The 19,190-nt window shown below is 47.9% G+C and overlaps 4 protein-coding genes across 4 annotated transcripts; all 4 read left to right on the plus strand.

The window, feature by feature from the left end:
* Positions 1 to 1,283: 1,283 nt before the first annotated feature.
* AO090026000149 (type I polyketide synthase) lies at positions 1,284 to 8,766 on the plus strand (the record flags this gene model as incomplete). Its single annotated transcript, XM_023236193.1, has 4 exons — positions 1,284 to 1,407; positions 1,565 to 1,897; positions 1,956 to 2,292; positions 2,373 to 8,766. The coding sequence occupies 4 exons, from the start codon at positions 1,284 to 1,286 to the stop codon at positions 8,764 to 8,766; spliced, it is 7,188 nt and encodes a 2,395-aa protein (XP_023090919.1).
* Positions 8,767 to 10,147: 1,381 nt separating this feature from the next.
* AO090026000148 (putative alkaline lipase) lies at positions 10,148 to 11,301 on the plus strand (the record flags this gene model as incomplete). Its single annotated transcript, XM_023236194.1, has 5 exons — positions 10,148 to 10,238; positions 10,289 to 10,427; positions 10,479 to 10,968; positions 11,046 to 11,090; positions 11,140 to 11,301. The coding sequence occupies 5 exons, from the start codon at positions 10,148 to 10,150 to the stop codon at positions 11,299 to 11,301; spliced, it is 927 nt and encodes a 308-aa protein (XP_023090918.1).
* Positions 11,302 to 13,036: 1,735 nt separating this feature from the next.
* Positions 13,037 to 13,753, plus strand: AO090026000147 (uncharacterized protein; the record flags this gene model as incomplete). The annotated part of the gene is made up of 1 exon (XM_001821590.1): positions 13,037 to 13,753. One exon carries the CDS (start codon positions 13,037 to 13,039, stop codon positions 13,751 to 13,753), a length of 717 nt encoding a protein of 238 aa, XP_001821642.1.
* Positions 13,754 to 17,970: 4,217 nt separating this feature from the next.
* Positions 17,971 to 19,175, plus strand: AO090026000145 (uncharacterized protein; the record flags this gene model as incomplete). Its single annotated transcript, XM_023236195.1, has 3 exons — positions 17,971 to 18,068; positions 18,117 to 18,242; positions 18,470 to 19,175. The coding sequence occupies 3 exons, from the start codon at positions 17,971 to 17,973 to the stop codon at positions 19,173 to 19,175; spliced, it is 930 nt and encodes a 309-aa protein (XP_023090917.1).
* Positions 19,176 to 19,190: the final 15 nt, after the last annotated feature.

Below are 19,190 nucleotides of genomic sequence, written 5' to 3' on the forward strand. Positions count from 1 at the left end.
CCCTACCTGCCGAAACCATACAGCACAAGCGAGTACGCGGCTTCGGTCTACTACACACCTCTTCCTTTGGACTTTGACCTCCCTGCCCCATTCTGGGAGACAGCCCATTTACTGGATAAGTACTACCGGACCACGGTGAAGGATGATCCTGAGATCCTGCCCCTGCACACACACATGACACGCATCCTCTGCCAAGCTTCCCAGATGCCTGAGTACCAGGGGCTCATTCCCGGCGATGCACAGGTCAGCAGCCTGGGCATCGTCGAGCGGTATGTGCAACACAGGTATGGCAACACTGTCAAGGTTCTGGACGTGAAAATGGGTGTCGACGTTGTTCTCGGTATGTCCATGTTTTTCATTTACACGTTCTACGACCAGCTGCGGCTTGTGTACAGCTTCAACGATGGGTATGAGGAACCGGCACATATCAGCATGTACCTGGAGGAGGTTCAGAAAATTTTAATCGAGGAACTGTTGGCGTGATACGGGTACTAGCTAGGATCCCACCTGAAGTAAGTACATGACATGGCGCCATAGCATACCTACAGCAAACAATCATAAATCAATAAAATGGGTATCCTTTTTTCTTTTCCTTTTCTAAAAAAAAAAAAAAAAGAAAAGAAAAGAAAAGAAAAAAGTCTTGACGGCTTTAACCGCCCATGTACATCACTTTATTTCCACTTCGTTCTGGGAATGATACGGGCTTATGGGTGTCAGACTGCTCATTACTTGAATTTGCCCTATAACCTGCGCCAAAAGCCTGCATTACGTAGCTATGCGACCTCTATAGGGTGAGCTAAGCATTTACGTACCTTATCTTGGTTGAAGCTGATGATCTCCCAAATCCTTACTGCGCTATTATTAGCTAAATATATCTTTGTACTGAGATGGCACAAGCCATCCAGATTCCTCATAATTGTCACTCACGCGATGGTAATCGCGTGCATTATGCAAGGGATTGCATAATATCATTTGATTTGTCACTTCTAAATGTAGCGCCCATAGTGCTATTGGTATAGTTTATCTATCCTGCGCGAAGCACGACTGGGCTGTGTAGTGCGGGCATGCGGAGTTCTGCAAGGGAGAGTAGAGTGCCTTAGTATTATGGCCCCCACGTACACGGGTCGGGGTGGGGGCTGAACGCTCCAGACTGTCGATCATTCGGCGCATGTAAGCGCCCATATCTGCCTCACCGTCTCTCAAATTCTCAGCTTCTGATCTAGAGCGCTGTGTTTCGTCCCATTGGGTATTTGCCAAGTTGTGGGCGCCGGTCCACTTTGAAAATGGGACTCGGCATACATCTGTATAATATGGCTATGCGCGCACTCGCGGAAAGGGATAAGAAGGCCATGTCTATCGCCCTTGCACATAATATAGGAAGCATTTTATTCAGGACCATATACTACAGTTGACGATGCAGTTACCCATGGATGAAGCAACGCCATTAGAGAACGGCCATACTGAGACGGCCGCGTCAAATAATAAATCCATTGCTATTGTTGGCATTGGTAAGTGTTATGATATCACTATCAACATGGCCGAACCATTGACGAATATACCCCAGGCTGCCGATTCCCTGGCGACATTTCTAGTCCGTCCGAGTTATGGGATTTTCTAGCGGAAGAGCGTTCAGCAGCTGGCAAAGTACCCAAGTCACGGTTTAACGTTGACAGCTTTCACGGGAGCAAGGATGAGCCGTCCACCACAGTAGCATTGGGTGGGTGCTTCCTGCAGGAAGACATTCGAAACTTTGACAACCAGTTCTTTGGCATCCACAACCGGGAAGCTGCGGATATGGATCCACAGCAGCGGAAGCTGCTTGAAGTTGTCTTTGAGAGCTTCGAAAGCGCTGGAGTTACTCTGGACGATGTGTCGGGTGCGAATGTGGGGTGTTATGGTGCGCAGGCAGCCGGTTGGATTTCTGTTAATTGTTTCGCACACTGACAAGACTTCAGTCGCTTCATTCACGCCGGATTTTATCGCCATGCAGACCAAAGATGTGGAGAACATGACCAGATTCACTCACCTGGGTATGGGAGCAACACTCCTCGGAAACAGAATCAGCCATGTGTTTAACATGAAAGGGCCGAGTTGCGTGGTAGACACGGCATGCTCTTCGTCCTTCTACGCATTACATATGGCCTGTTCTGCTTTGGAAAACGGCGAGTGTGATGCCGCCGTGGTGGCTGGTGTCAATCTTATTCAGACTCCAGAGGTGCACGTTGGGACCTCACTGGGTGGTGTTCTTTCACCGGCTTCAAAGTGTCAAACGTTTGATTCTTCCGCTGATGGGTAAGTCAACGCTCCTTCGCCCTGCTCTGTCTGATACCACCAAACGGGCAAGCCTGGTTGACTGACCATACGGGGGCCAGGTACGCTCGAGCCGATGGCGTCGGTGCGCTCTATATCAAGCGACTGGACGATGCCATCCGTGATAAGGATGCGATTCGTTCCATCATCCGCTCAACCGCAGTGAACAGCAACGGCCGAACACCGGGCATCTCACAGCCTAGTGTTGATGGACAGGAGGCGGTTATCCGCAAGGCCTATGCTCGTGCCGGACTGAATCCAAGAGAAACTGCCTACGTCGAGGTCCATGGTACTGGCACAAGTGTCGGAGACCCGATTGAAGTTGAAGGACTTTCTCGTGTATTCCGCAAAGATCAGCGCCATCGGCCGACGCTGATCGGTGGTGTCAAGCCGAACCTGGGACACGGCGAGGCTTCGAGTGGTTTGCTCAGCATCATGAAAGCTAGTCTCTCGCTCGAGAGGCGGCAGATTCCTGCTACCATCAGCGTAAAGCAGATTAATCCCAAGATTAAAACAGAAGAATGGGGAGTAGAGATTGTCACTCGCATGACGGACTTCCCATCCGAATGCAGCCCACGCCGTATCAGTATCAATTCGTTCGGCTTTGGCGGCGCCAACGCTCACGGGATTCTGGAAGAGCCCGGTCGTCAGACCAACAAAGTATCTTGTAGACAGGCTATGCCAAGGAGGGGTGATTTAACAGGCACTATGAATGGCCAGTCTGACAGCCGTATCAGCAATGGCATAAACGGGTTCAACGGACACAATGTGTCCTCTTCGATGCCATATTTGCTCCCATTATCTGCAAACAAGCTATCATCTCTGCAGGGGCGAGTTGAGAGACTGTCTAAAGTGGATTTCTCAGCCGTTTCCATTGCCGATCTTGCCTACACTCTCGGCCAACGGCGGTCGCATCTCGGTCTGCGTGGTTATGTTATTGCCCGACAAGCAACCCTTGCTCAAGATTTCCACGTCGAAAATTTTACACTAGCCGATTCAGACAGAAACCTGACGGATAACAAGTTTGCGTTTGTTTTCACAGGTCAAGGTGCGCAGTGGAAGGGGATGGCCCGCGAGCTCTTACATTTCCCAGTCTTCGCAGACACTATTCGGCAGCTCGATCATGAACTAAGCACCTTGGCTTATGCCCCTGAGTGGAAGATATGCGACGTTTTAATGGATGATTCGGAGGACTGTCCATTGAATCTGGCAGCCTTCGCACAACCCATCACCACTGCTGTGCAGATAGGTCTAGTCAACGTCTTGCGATCCTGGTCTATTCTTCCACAGGGCGTCATTGGACACTCATCGGGTGAGATTGCAGCAGGATATGCAGCAGGTCTTCTAACAGCTCGCGAGGCTATTATCATAGCGTATTACAGAGGCTACTCCGTCACAAGCTCAGCGCCTGAAGGTGCAATGGCTGCTGTGGGGCTGCACTGTGATGATGCACATGAGTGGATCACTAGGTTTGACTTCAATGCGAATCTAAAGGTGGCATGCATCAATTCGCCACAGAGTGTGACAATAAGTGGGGACAGCGAATGCATTGATACTATCTTAGCATCCCTACGGGCTGAAGGTGTGTTTGCTCGTAAGCTGAAGACCGACGGCAAGGCTTATCACTCCCATCACATGGCTGTCATTGGCACCATGTATGAGAAGTTACTGAAGAAGGCTTTGAGCTTTGAGAAGCAAGCTTCCCTTGATCTCGAACAGCAGGACATCCACATGTACTCCACTGTTGTGTGCGAGGAAGTTCAAAGCAAGGCTGTCCGCACAGCAGCGTACTGGCGGGCAAACCTGGAGTCTCCTGTCCGGTTCAGCGAAGGCCTTACATTCCTGTCTGAGATGATGGGCCAGTGTACGTTCGTTGAGCTCGGACCACATGCGGCCCTAAAATTGCCCATCATGCAGACCCTTGGAAAGTCTACTTCCTACCTTGCCACCCTCAACCGAGGACAGGATTCTTCAGTATCGCTACTTAACGTAGTTGGCCAGCTCTTTGTCCAGGGGTTCAAAGTGGACTTCTCAAAGTTTAATCATACATGCACCCATGACACACCTAGATTCATTTATGACTTACCGACGTATCCATGGCACTATGAAAAACCACCGTGGAATGAATCACGGATTAGCCGCGAATGGCGCAATACCACACACCCCAGGCACGAACTCTTAGGAAGAGAGGTGCCTGGCGGAAACAAGACCACGTTTGGATGGCGGAACCTCCTGCAAGTGGAAAATGTTCCATGGCTACGTGACCATAAGCTTGGCGACACAGTTGTCTTTCCAGCCACCGGATACCTATCCATGGCTGTGGAGGCATTGATGCAAAAGGCTTTGCCTGTTGGGGCGGATGGTGCGGGAAAGTCCGTAGCTCTTCGGCATGTCGACTTGTTAAAGGCTCTTCCATTGCCGGAGCAGGGATCAATCGAGCTCTATACGGAGCTTCGTCCACTCGCAATCTCAAATATCAGAGACTCGAAGTTCTGGTGGGAATTCCAGATATCCTCCATCTCTGACGACGGCCCCACTGTTCGGGCCAAAGGCTCGATAAGGCTGGAACAAATAGCTGCGTGCGGTACACAGGTCCCATCCAGAGAATGTCGCCTGGCTCCCCAGTCCAGGAAGCTGTGGTATGAGAGTATCGCGAATAGTGGTCTTGCATTTGGACCAACCTTCCAACACATGCACGACATCCACACACCTGATCCCAAAGGCGTATTGTATGCAGAGGCCCGGACACGGACCCTTGCCCCGGCTATTGAGGGAGCACAGGCCCGCCCCCGGTACCTCATACATCCTGTATTGTTGGACAACCTCTTCCAGGTCGCCCTTATTGCATGCACTGGCGGCTTTATCCACTCGATGGTTGGTAAAGTACCCACCAGGCTTGGAAGTGTAAGGATCAGCTTGCCATCTAGCCCTACTGATGAAGGGGCAATTCGCTCTACCTCCAAGGTGACTGGCCAATCTACCAATAAAATCGACAGCGCCTTGTTCGATGGTCAACAGAAGCTGGTGGCGCATTTCAAAGATGTAGACGTCACCGCGTATATAGGAACCGAAAGGATGGAGGTGCGACATCCCATAACGCGAGTGACTTGGAAGCCCGACATTGCTCAAGTACACGATAGTGCCACTTTCTCATCAGCACTTGACCATGTTCTGTGTCAGTCTGATTTGGGGTCTTTCGGGTCCAAGGCCAACATGCTGGCAGCCCTTGACTTGATCGTGCATAAGAACCCAGACGCGCATATCCTATGCCTCTCGACCGACTTATCCCTCATTACGCTGTCATTTTTGGAGGTCCTTGACGCATCAAGTATCTACAGACGTTTCAATTCATTCTCCATTGGGCGCTTATCCTCGGATGGGGGACTTGAAGTTGCTGAGGTCCGCAACTTCATCATGCCCTTAGGGCTTCGATCATTGCAGTATCGGATGGCATCATCAGGTGACCACTTCGGTTTGGTAATTCTAGGGGCCGATATCGCCGTGGTGGATAGGCTAGGCTCCCACACTGATGGCGAGACTATCTTCCTTGCACCTGATGTCGACAGCAACCGGAAGCATGATACATTTTCAGTCCTAAGCTCACGATCGGAAACAGCAAAGAATGTGCATATTCTTCGCCCAGCACCGACAACGAACGGCTCCTCTACTCCAGATTTCGACAACGTTGTGTTCATCTGCCGAACACCGAAACATCCGGCCGATGACCACCTGGCTGGTCATTTGAGTGATGATCTAGGCGTGCCTATTAAGCCAGTCGCTTTAACAGACCTAGCAGACTCGCCAATTCCTCCCAATTCATTGGTAATCTCTACAGCTGAGCTGGAAAGGTCCGTCCTTGCTGGGGCAGTCCCACAGGGGGAGTTTGATGGTTTCAAACAGATGATTGAACACGCAGCATGGATTGTCTGGATTACGGGGTCTGGAGTACATGAGGAATCTAATCCAACACTTTCCCTGTTCGCGGGCTTTGCTCGAGCTGTGGTGATTGAACAACCCTCGACTAAGATCTTCTCACTCGAGTTGGATCCAAAAACAGATGCCGCAGGGATTTCACGGCACGTAACAAAGATAGTTCAAAATGGGAAGAATGCGATCAATGATTGCGAGTATATTGACAATGGTTCTCATCTCCTGATCAGTCGCATAGTTCCCGACGAGCGCATGAACAGAGAATTCCGTACACGACAAAACGGGCTCGCATCTCCTATGCCACTCGGAAGTGTTGGAAATGCTGCTTTGTCTGTGCGAAAACCTGGCCAGCTGAGCACGACACAGTTTGTTAAACGGCCTTACCCAAGCCTTTCGACTTTGGCCGCTGATGAGGTGGTCGTTAAGGTCTCTTGTGTTGGTCTTAATGCCAAAGATGTTAACGCACTCTCAGGTCATGTCCAGACTACAGATGCACGGTGTAGCTTGGAATGCACAGGTCACATTGTTGCTATGGGCTCTGACGTGCGCGACCTTAATATCGGGGACAAAGTGGCTGTCATGTATCCTGGTTACTTCGGCACATACGAGACCGTTCCAGCCTGGAGTTGTGTTCAGCTTCGCGATGACGAGGATCTGCGCACCATGGCATCTGTCATGATGGTCTTCTCGACGGCCATGTATGCCCTTTACCACCGAGCCAATCTCCAACCCGGGGAAACGATCCTCATCCACTCCGCCGCAGGAGGTGTTGGTATTGCCACAATACAACTAGCCAAACTGATAGGCGCTGAGATCTTCGCGACCGTCGGGACGGAGGAGAAAAAAAAATATTTAATCGAGCACTTCGGACTCACCCCCGACCATATATTCAACTCCCGCGACTCGAGCTTTGCGTCGAGCATCAAGTCCATCACAAATGGACGCGGAGTCGACGTCATCCTAAACTCGCTACTGGGCGAACTCCTGCACGAAAGCTGGGATTGTCTGGCAGATTTCGGCCGCTTTGTTGAAATCGGTAAACGGGACCTTCTTGACCAGGGCCGTCTCAATATGGAAATGTTCTCCCGCGGAACAACCTTCACGGCCTTTGATATGAGCATGCTAGCCGAATCGACATCTCCAGCACAGCACCGGGTTTATAAGGGTCTAGTGACTCGCGTCATCTCGCTCTTGCGAAGTGGGGATATCCATCCTATTGAGCCACTATCCGTATTCAACGTTTCAGACATAGTACAGGCTTTTAACCACTTCAACAACGCAAAGCGCATGGGTAAGATTGTTATATCCTTCGAGGACCAGACCCAGATGATACCAGTCGTGCATGAGAAGTTCTCAACGCAGCTAGATCCCCATAAGAGCTACCTGCTCGTTGGATGCCTCGGCGGTCTAGGCCGCAGCGTATCAAAATGGATGATGAGCAGAGGCGCACGCAAATTCATCTTCCTCGGGCGCTCAGGAATCCAGAAACCAGCCGCCAAGCGTCTGATTGAAGAACTAGAGGAACGCGGCGCACAATGCACCGTCATCAAAGGTGACATCACAAACTACACAGACGTCCACGAAGCGGTCGCAGCCGCACCAACACCCCTCGGAGGTGTCATCCAAGCAGCGATGGGGCTCAACGAAGCCATCTTCAAACACATGCCACGGGAATACTGGCTCAACGGCACCGAAGCCAAAGTCCAAGGAACATGGAATCTCCACAACGCTCTCTCCGCCCTAGACAAAGAGAAGGAACTCGACTTCTTCGTTTTAACCAGCTCCATATCCGGGAAACTAGGCACAGCGACCGAAAGCAACTACTGCGCGGCCAACAACTTCCTGGACGCATTTGCGCGGTACCGGCGTGGACTAGGCTTGAAAGCCGTCTCCCTTGGTTTAGGAATGGTCTCCGAGGTCGGGTATTTGCACGAGCATCCGGAGATCGAGGACTTGCTTCTCCGTAAGGGTATCCGGCCTCTCACAGAAGACGAACTAGTTCAGATCTTTGACTTTGGGCTCACTCATCCTCCTACTTCGCTTCATCCCAATGATCTCATGCCTCAGTCACATATTCTGACGGGGCTGGAGGATACGGGTCTACAGGGTCACCGCAAGCAGGGCTATGAGGGGTACTGGCAGTTTCTGAGCGATGCGCGGTTCGATGTGTTGACGTGTGCGCTCAGGCGTAATGCGGGGAAGTCTGCTCAGGGAAATAGCACGCAAGCGTCGGTTATCCAGGAGGCGATTACCTCGAATGACAGAGAGCAACTCATGGATGCGGTGAAGGTTGTTCTGGTGAAGAAACTTTCTAATATCATCCTGACACCGGTGGATAAGATTGATGTCAAGCAGCCTTTACTGGATTTTGGGATGGATAGTATGTTGGCGGCAGAGCTCCGCCAGTATATCTTTGGTGCCATGGGGGTAGATGTGCCATTCTTGGATCTGATGGATAAGAAAACGAGTATATGCGGACTGGCAACCGTGGTCGCAGACAAATTGACGATTACTAGCAGTGACTAGATGGATAGGTGCAAGCAGTGAATAAACAGAATTGTCAACTGATAACATTTCATATTCTAGTAGGTTAAAGTATCCCACTCATTATTGCTGTCCATGCCGACGCATCGGTATGACGATTCATGGAATACTAATTTGATGCTTAGGTGTGGAACGGATGGCGTTATGTGGACAACTGGCCACTCTGGGATCAAGTTGTTTCAGGAGAAATCAGCATCAAGTTCAAATCCCGTTGGAACTATAGCAATATGATGTCCGTCCACCTGAAATGGAAAAGGCAGAGAATCAAAGCGGGAAGAGAGGTTCAATTTATACCGCTTTGGCCTGCAGATCCCGCACGTCCTTCGCCTATGAGTGGCTTTATTGGATACGGAATCGACAACGCGCTGTTCAAAGCCTTCGTATTTAGATTGGGGGCTGATTTCCACTAGATCGTACACGAGGTTGATGTGGGGCTTTGCCCACTTGGCCGACGACGTGCTGGTGGTGGGTATATCACTACTTGTCTAACCAGGTCAGATCAACTTTTTCTTTACTACACTGCGCTGCAATATTTATACTGGACGATTCTGTATCAAGATACAGGGAGTAGCGCGCAAGACTAGCAGTGGGTTATCTTCGTGACTGTCCCCCTTGTATATGTAAAAGCTAATACAAGGGATATTCAAGACCAGTATTATAGTACAGCTGTCGCCGTATATATAGAAATGGATATATACCCAGTCCATGGTTAATGCATTCCAATATAAGTGGTGTCAACGATATCCGAAAGCTGCTTCTGGGCCGGGGGCTGGTTTACAATTCCGAATCCAAACCCAACCCTAAGGAAGTATGAAGTGGACATGGCCGTGGTAGTGGCCTGAAAGTCTTATGGCATGTATGCACTTGTTCAATTCTGAGGCCTAGATCTATTTCACATAGTAATAACAGTAGCGATATCCAAAAAGCCCAAATTACCCCAACGGCACATTGGAGCACGATAACATAGATAACAGCAAACTAGATTGTCTATTAAAAAAGTTAAAGTTATAGTAGTCTAAACTTTTATTCCACTCCCTATTAATAATGGTTCAACGGATATTATCTTTGAATTAGGGCTTGGTACCGGATATTAGAATGGGCTGTATTAGGACCTGACCCCCCTTGCTTTACTTTTAATACAATTAAAATGCCGGAGAACAAACCCCACAGTTCAATCCCTGTATGTGATTAATTCTTTACCCCTTGAAAACAAATTATAGGTTGTATTTAATAATTTAAGGACAAAGGGTCCTTAGCACATAACATAGAATGGCTAAGTATTAGGCCTGATATCTTGCCAATGTCCCTTTAACAAGACTTCATATAGATTTGTTTATATATCAGGCTACCTCGATATCCCATAATGATTACTATTCTATATCAGGTGATTTTATGCTTCCTAGTGACTTCTGAGTCCTTGATAAAGCTCACCTCTGCATCTGATATATCAGAAGGTCTGCTCTACCTCCTAAATACATTTATTAAAAGGCTAAGTGTGAAGCAGAAACATTCCAAGACTTACAACGCGCAGCAAAGCTCTCATCAGCAGCCTATGCAAACTGTGATACGAATGCCTACGATATTACGATCACAAAGCATATCAATGACATCGCGACAGGGACTCAGGTACTCAAGTATAATAGGTGCAAAATGCATCTTCATTTGCAACGGACTATCCTTACATGACTCTGTAGGGCTACATTGGGTATTCGACAAGCAGGAAAACCATCTCGCTCGTTTTCCGAGGCTCCACGACCGGTAAGTATCACTTTCTGTTCACAGCTTTCTTGGCTGCCATTGCTCACTTTCTCAGTTATTGACTTTGTCAATGACCTCGATTCAACAACCGTGTCGCCTACAATTCCAGATACACATTTCCCGACCGGTGCGAAAATCATGCAAGGAATTCACCGTCCATGGCTAGCAGTGCACAATGATGTTATTTCTGAAATTCGTAATCTGCTAGGGCAGTATCCAGAATATTCACTGGAGCCAATGGGTCACTCACTTGGTGGCTCATTAACATATCTGGCCTATATTGTTCTCAAGCAGAGCATTCCCCATAGCAACATCACGGGCTATGCCTTGGCGGCCTTTCCAATCGGCAACCAGGAATTTGCTGATCTCGGAACTATGCAGGGGGGAAATATGTTCCGAGGAAATAGCAAGGGCGATGGGACACCTGTGCGTTATTATTATTTTCCTTTCCCCTCTTTGATCGGCTTCCGTGAAGGTTGAAGATATACTGATAATATCTGCAGAATGAATACGTTAACCAACCATGGAATTTCAAGCACTATGGCGTGGTAAGACCTGTCTTTTCATAGCATACATTATCCTACTTACATCACCTAGGAATATTATAGCGATGGTTCAAGAGAAGGAACTATTCAATGCCAGGGGAATGAGGATCAAGCGTGCTCAGCAGGGAATGAACTTAATTTCCCGACTGTGGCTCACTTTCACCTCTTTGGTGTTGATTTTGGTCTACTTGGCTCGAAGTCCAAATGTAATTAAATTAAACTTTGCCCTATCATTCAGAGATTGGAGAGAGCATGGAGTTTGAGGATCTGCAGCCTTGTACGGAGTACTCACTAATGCCTCCAGTAGCGTTGAATAATTAAGAATAAAAGGAAGAGCACTCCTCTTGTTGGGGAATGCCATGCCTCTCTCCAGTATCCCTTGCGGCCTTGGGTAGTCCGATCCAGCCAAGATAATTTTTAACAGCCAATCTCTTAGTATTACCAGTGCGGCGTGTGCCCAGTCGTCTCAGATATGTTTTGTCATCAAGAACAAATAGTTTTAAAGGACTCCACACTCATACTTATTAACATTCAGGATGAAGAGAGTCGCACATGTGCTGCGGGATGGGTTATCTTCGTGACCCTCTCTTGCCCCTTGCATAACTACATGCCCAGGCAAGTGATACAGGTGTCGGGGTATGTACCCAAGATCGGATATGACTTCTATGTTTCTTAACCGTATCAGAATTTATGCCTCATACACTACAATATGGGTGGTGGCATACGGAGATAAGTCCTAGAGTGGTTTTAGCGCCCGTAACGGATTTATCATTTTGAACCCGAATCTAAGCCTATATAAGGTGGACGAGGCTCAAAGTCTTGTGATTTACATACTGTTGATTCATTGAAGGATAGTACCTCTGCTCATACGAGGGTGGGACGTGAATTAACTATCTTATGTGGAAACGCCGCATGCTGCCTAGAATGGTATTGACGTTTTACCATCATGCCGAATTACATTCTATGACATGCTATTGTCGGAGATATTGATGTCCGGCAGTCTAGTTGCGCTGAATCGTATCGGTTTCTAGTGATATTGTCATGAATCGCTTCACATTCTCTATCGTCATCTTGTTTCTAAAACAGCATTTAAAATAGAAACGATATACTATCTAGATAATACCTATAAAAAAAGACGAGATATAATGCCAGGAAATAGATCTCTACTATAAGATAGTGATATCATAAAAACAATATACTTAATTGATAATCCATAATAAAATAGATCTTAATTTAGACAGTTTAAGTACTAATTTCCGTCTGGAGGCCCCAAGTGGCCCGGAAGGAGGACTCTTCCGGCCGCTAAGCGGGTCCCCTTTACGTAGAAAGCTAGCCTTAGATAGCATAGTAAGAAATTCAAGCATTTATGACAAATGAGCTATCTTTCGGACTTTTTCAGCACCGATTGTTGATATACACATGAACCAAGCCACGATAAGTAAGCTCCGACGCACCAGCGAATCCCGGCTTCCCCCGACAGCTTTGGACGTATTGATCAATTGGAAAACTAACCAAGGGAGGTTAGACTGATGTAGTCTACGCGCTATTCGTGGCTGTGGTTTCTATTTGTGGGGTCTCTACCTCGTAGAAATAATCCATTGGAGCCCGGACTCGGGACTCTTATCCAATAGAAGTGATATAGACGGAATACCCGAGTTAAAAAGAAAAGAAAATAAAAAACAAGCCTCGCCTGACGGGGCAAGGCAGATAAGGGGGCCAAAATGTGGCCCAATGACGAACAGGAACTGCCCACCAATGCCAATCATGTCCAAATCAATCAGATTTATGCAGAGTGTGTGATGTCGACATATCCCAGCTGACGTTTCTTCACAGTGTCTTCCTCTAAATATTTAAAGGTTGTTGCTCCCCTGCTGGGGAGTGATGGAATACTCAGCATCCGCTACTTTTCAACAATCTACCTTGAACCTTCTCGATCCCTGCTAGCAATCATGAATGCAGAATACTATGGAACTCCCTCTCAAAATGGATATGGCAACTCTGGGCCTCCGCCTCCCCAGGGCCCTCTCCAAGGGTATCAGCAATCATATCCGCAACAGTACCCAGAGCCTCAAAATCAATACCCTCCGTCGCAATACCCCCAGTCTTACAATGAGCAGCTGCAACAGACCGCTCCTGGTGAGGCCCAAGGTGATGAGCGTGGTCTTGCCGGTGCCCTTGCCGGAGGTGCTATCGGTGGTTTCGCCGGCCACAAGGCCAACCACGGCTTCCTCGGAGCCATCGGAGGTGCGATTGCCGGTTCGATTGCTCAAGATGCCTACAAGAAGCACCAACATGAGGGTCAGCAGAACATTCCTCCCCAGGGCGGTTTCTACCCGCAGCAATTCCCTCAGCAGCCATATCCGCAGACGGGTCCATATCAACAATATCCCCCGCAAGGTCCATATCCGCCGAGTCAATTCTATCCACTGAATCAGCTGCATCACAATAAGAAGTCTGTGATGAAAAGACAGGAGGAGGTTGAAGAGCTGCAGGACAAGATCAACCGCGTTGCCCAGCATATGCAGCAGGGTCCCTCTCATCATAAGATGAAGGATCTGCGGAAAGATATGGAAGATTTGCAGAAGGATCTGAGAAAGGCCCAAGAGGACTACCAGAAAGAGTTGAACAAAGCCCTAGACGACGATGCTAAAAAGAGACGACACTAAGCTTCAGAAAAAGCAGAAAACAGGAGCAAAGATGGCAGCTAAGCAAGTGAATAGACAAAGACGGTGATTCATTGCTTGTGAGGATCAGGGCTTTGGTGTTGATGATTTGCACGATGATTCGGCCCGGCTCATGGGGCAAGTGGATGAAACCCAGAAAGCCCAGGTAATGCAAAGAAACATCGGTGGAGATATATTGATACTTTGATACCTTTATGGAACCAGTATTTACTGTATTACTTAGTAATATACTACATTAAAAAGCTAGTCTGCCTTTTTATAGTGTTACTTATATCCTTGTTGGGAATCGGTGCGTACAGGTAACCATATTACTACTATATTATATAGTATTTTGAATATATTTTTAAGTTAAATGGATATTTAAGTAGACTATTCAGATATTATAGTTACTGGGAACCACTAAACTTCTCCGCATGGTGGAACTACAATATAAATTCTCAGGAAACACGTACACAGTACTACAGATGGAAGAGCTAGTCCGATTACGGATGCTACGTATATAATAACGGGAGATAAATTATCAAGAGGAAGTTTTGATGCCAGGTGTACCAGAATTCGACGTCACCTTGAGTCTGATCTGATCCGAGTTAGGGAATATCATAAAGGCTTTCTTCGGCAAAATATCTCCATGTCACTGACCATTATACTATAATGCCTTGCACAAAGCCATCTTCAACTTTTCCCATGCGACAGTAGAGTCATCGGGGCAGTATAGGCAGCCATCGCTTAGTGAGTACGTCGGCTGTCGTATCCTCATGATATGACGGAACTCCCAGACCCTTAATGTCACATTGGAGATAATAAGCCTCATGCCCATGCCGACCCTAGCCAATTGGCACTCGTCTCCCTCCACCAGTAAACGACGCAGTCAAGCAGTTTAGGCAGAATAAGCCTCATGGTTACAGCGAAGTAGAAGTAGGATAAGCTTTGTACGACATTGAGTAGGTAGTCAGGTGATGGATATACATATACTTTTTGACATTAAACCTCGTGCACATCTGTAGTAGCAAATGGAATTGGCAAGATCAACTAACGCTCTTGCGCATTGTCGCTTTCGGTGGTAAAAATATCCCTAACACCGACATCACTTCGCTCAGCACATCGGAGATAAGTAGCATAGGCGGGCTTATGGATATTATCCCTCATTGGAAGGTCAGGTGGTGCATCGATAATGATACCATAACGTTTATTTCACTATGGCATGCAAGAAGGGGATATATGACCCCAATGGGAATATAAATACCATAACAGTCGCGCACATATCCTACAAAAGAAACAGCATCGACAGTCGATTGCAATTCGAGCAAAGTTCGTTTCATCTTTATACACTCATCCGTTTTATTCAGGCCAAAGTCTATCATCAGATTCCCTGTCAACGTTTACAAACCCCATTTAACTTCCTCAAAATGATCATCACCCGTCCCAGAGAAGGAGATGTTGTAGATGTCACAAAGGACTGGACAGTGTGCTGGAAAGAGTTTACTGAGTAGGCCAAATAGTTCAACACTTTACTGAACTCAATCACTCAACTACTACTGAACATGCAGCTAATTGTATGCCAGGGCATCGTCCTTTGACATTCGCCTCACGCACTTGACATCCCCACCAGCAGAGAACGTATTCATCCAGACCGTTACAGATGCACCTGAAGAAGGATGCATCACCATTCCCGGACGCCACATTGATAGTATCGCGGGCGGGTATGTTCATTCTACTCTCTTCTAATTACTACCAAGAAGCTGACAAAACATATAATATAGTCCCGGATACCGAGTCTGGGCCACTCGCGTTGGGACAAGCGAGCCACCTTTCGCAGAGTCTCAGACCTTCACCGTTGAGAACTGATTGGTAACAACGATGCAGTCCGGCTATGGCTTGGGAAAGTAGTGGTATTCCTCGCTCTTGTCTGTTTTTGCTAAGCTTTCTTATTTGACTACGAGACCTGGGCTGTGTGTGTCCGCTGATTGCCAATCTTTCAACAAGATGGTGCGGGCTAGGAAACAATGATGTGAAGGGGATTATTAGGGTATCCTTGTATCTCCATTCTTGTATTCTATCTGTCTGTCCCTCCTGTTTTGCGTCTTTCTGCGCAAAGTATCACGTTTTAGTTCGTATCTTCTTGCTAAGCAATATAGTCCCACGTTGCTGCATAAATAAGTATACAGTTGTAGGCTGTACTAAATGGCGTCTCTCTAAGATATTTTCACCTTTATCATCAAACAGCACTATATCAGAAAGGTAGAATGGTTCAACCACACCAAGTGGCAAACGTCTAGATGGAAAAACCTAACCAGGCACCAGAAAGAATGTACAGCAAATTGGAGACGGTCGAAAACACCACCAATGTATTCATTGAAGATTAAGGAGGTACAAGGAAGGCGTGGAATGATACCAAATCAGGCATAAGCATCCTCACAGTGGCGGCAGGGTAGTCGCTTAGCACTTCCTAAAGAAAGAGCAAGATATACACAGTATGCGTGGAAGTATCAGGGATTGGCCTAACCAACAAGCCTCAGAGCAGCACACTTTGAATACGAATAACAACAACAACTCAGCACGGGATGAAATACGGAAGATGTCATCCCGAGAATCTTAGTTGTCGGTGCGATGGCAAATCGGAAACAGACGGGAAGTGCGTCTCCTCGCTACAGCTAGGCACTACCACTAATATTACTCAGATAGCTGCCGGTCCTGCACCTGGTGAAGGCACCAATGAATTACATAGGTGCAGCAAGGGGTGCATGACACATTGACACAGGGTCTGATCATGGTACCTCATATTGTTACACAACAGGCCGGGACATCCTGATTCTCTCACCTCAACAATGATCAGCTGAAAACCTGTTCCTTTCTGCCGCAGGGAGAACGCGTGTCCAAGATCAAGGTGGATGCCAGTGGTAGGTTCTATGCTGTGCCGTCCCTAAGTGTCTGACTTTGGTTCGCATCGAATATACGATTTGGATTCTGGCCTTGTGGTACGATTTGAAACAGAACATGACATCTGTGTGAGGCAACAGGAGTTACTATGGCTGGGACTCTTGTACAAATCACTGCACAAACCAGTACTCACTAAATTATTGAGGGTGTTCATACCTGAAAACCAGCCAAGTGCGGCGGGCTGCATAATATCCGCGATATATTGTCCGAAAACGTTGCCCTAATAACATCACATCGCCTTACGTAATGCAAACTGGACCAGCATGCTGAAGTACCACTGCGGCACTGCTCCATGGGTCTTGCGAACTGGCGTTCAGCTCCACATGGGATACGCCCTGCATTGAGATCGTGTAACATCCCTGGTCATAGCCTCCACATGATATGTGTACCAGGTGCCCATATCTTGGGGAAAGGACCTCCCGGGACTTGATGGTGCATAGGTTTCGCTGTCCAATGAGACGTACATTTAGACGCAGGCTCCCGAAACAGTTCCAGCCCTAGCTTGCAAATGTTCCGAATCCACAGACGCTACGAATGTCACGAATACCTACTTTGTCTTTATTGCTTAACCACGACCAGCTTCCATCTAAGGCTAGCTGTTATCTTGGTTGGAGGTGTGGTTTAAAACTGGCCTGCATGTCAGCGCAAACAAGATCATGGTATCCATGTACTGGACCCTCCTCTAGAGACCGGGGATAGTATGAAACCATCTTTGAAACCTCCCTGCTTATGGATTAAGAATAGCACACATGGCACTCAATGGCGATATCTAGAGACCAGGAATTACTCTCATGACCAATTTACACAGCCCGAGACATTGACCCAGAAGAACAAACGTTCCTCCTCTTTCCCGGTGGCAATATCAAGCGAGCTAAAGCATTATCGCGTGAATCCTAAAGCCAGCTCAACCAATATTTTACTATGCTCTTCTTAATATCTATCTTTATGGGCAGGGACACTATACGAGTCTCCTGTCAGCTGAATGAATCTCTATACGAGGTTTTTCCCCGGGGGCTGAGAATTCATGCGCAGGTACCTCCCATGACGACATGGCTGGGAGACATGGCTCTCGTCGAAGAGAATTCTGAACTCGAACACAGCTTCCTGGAAGCTATATATACCGGCAACAATCCCGACGAATTGTCTTCTCTTGCAGGTCTACACTCTTCAATCTGTACACTATCTGCACAATACCCATCCGCACAGCGCCCAACAGAAACATTACGAGCTATTAGCTCTGCTCATGAGCTGTGTCTCACACCATGAAAGGGCTTCTATTTGTTCTCTCGGCGATCTTCGGTATTACCCTAGCTGCACCGGCAACGTGCACTCCGGAGAGAGCCTTGGTAAGGAAAGAATGGTATGTTCGTTCCACGCCCCACCCAATATTGACGCTGACATACACTAGGAGAGAGCTGGGGTATGCTGAACGGAAGGACTATATTGATGCGCTATGGTGCCTACGCGATCGCCCGTCTATCCTACCCAGCGAAGAATTTCCCGGGGTTCGTGACCGTTGGGATGATTTTGTTGCGTGAGTCAATCTTCATTCCTTGAGTAATCGATTACTCCGGCTCATATGTCAGGACTCATATCAACTACACGAACAACATCCATTTCAACGGACTTCTCCTTCCATGGCACCGCCAGTTCGTGTATCTCTGGGAAGTGGCCCTTCGAGAGGAATGTGGGTACAAAGGCAGCGTACCGTGAGTATATACCAATTCACTGAATAGAAACCCAACTCACCAAATACTCCAGGTATTGGAACTGGGCCCTCGACACCGAAAACCTAGCCGAGAGCCCATTATTCGACGGCAGTTCCACCTCTCTCTCCGGCAACGGCGCATACGTACCGAACGAGCCGATGCCCTGTACACCCGGAGGGATATGCTTCCCCCGAGGAACAGGCGGAGGCTGCGTTGAGTCAGGGCCATTCAAAGACCTTCAAGTTCACTTGGGACCATTCAATTCCTCTCTAGCTCAGTCCTACGGTTCTCTCCCCGTCAACGCATGGGACTACAATCCGCGTTGTCTATATAGGAGCCTGAACCAAGCTTTGCTCGCGGCGCTGAACAATCAAGCCCGGATTGATCAAATGCAAGCATCGACCAACATCAGAGACTGGCTCGCAATCATGTCCCCAAGTAACCCGGATTTAACGAGCTCACATGGCGGCGGCCATGGGGCTGTGGGAGGTGCCATGGCCGATTTCTTCGCGTCGCCTCAGGATCCCTCGTTTATGTTGCACCACGCCTTTATTGATAAATTGTGGGCGGAATGGCAGGATCAGGATCCGGAGACTAGGCGATATGCTGTTAATGGTACTACTGTTATCTATGATCCGCCGGGTGCTCCGGTGGTGACGCTGGATACTATGGTTGAGTTTGGGGAGCTGTGTCATCCTCGCAAGGTTGAGAAGATTATGCATCCGTTGAGGAATGGTTATTGTTATACTTACACTTGATTGCTGGATTTAGTA

This window comes from Aspergillus oryzae, chromosome 3, assembly GCF_000184455.2.
Source record: "Aspergillus oryzae RIB40 DNA, chromosome 3".
Classification (NCBI taxonomy): domain Eukaryota; kingdom Fungi; phylum Ascomycota; class Eurotiomycetes; order Eurotiales; family Aspergillaceae; genus Aspergillus; species Aspergillus oryzae.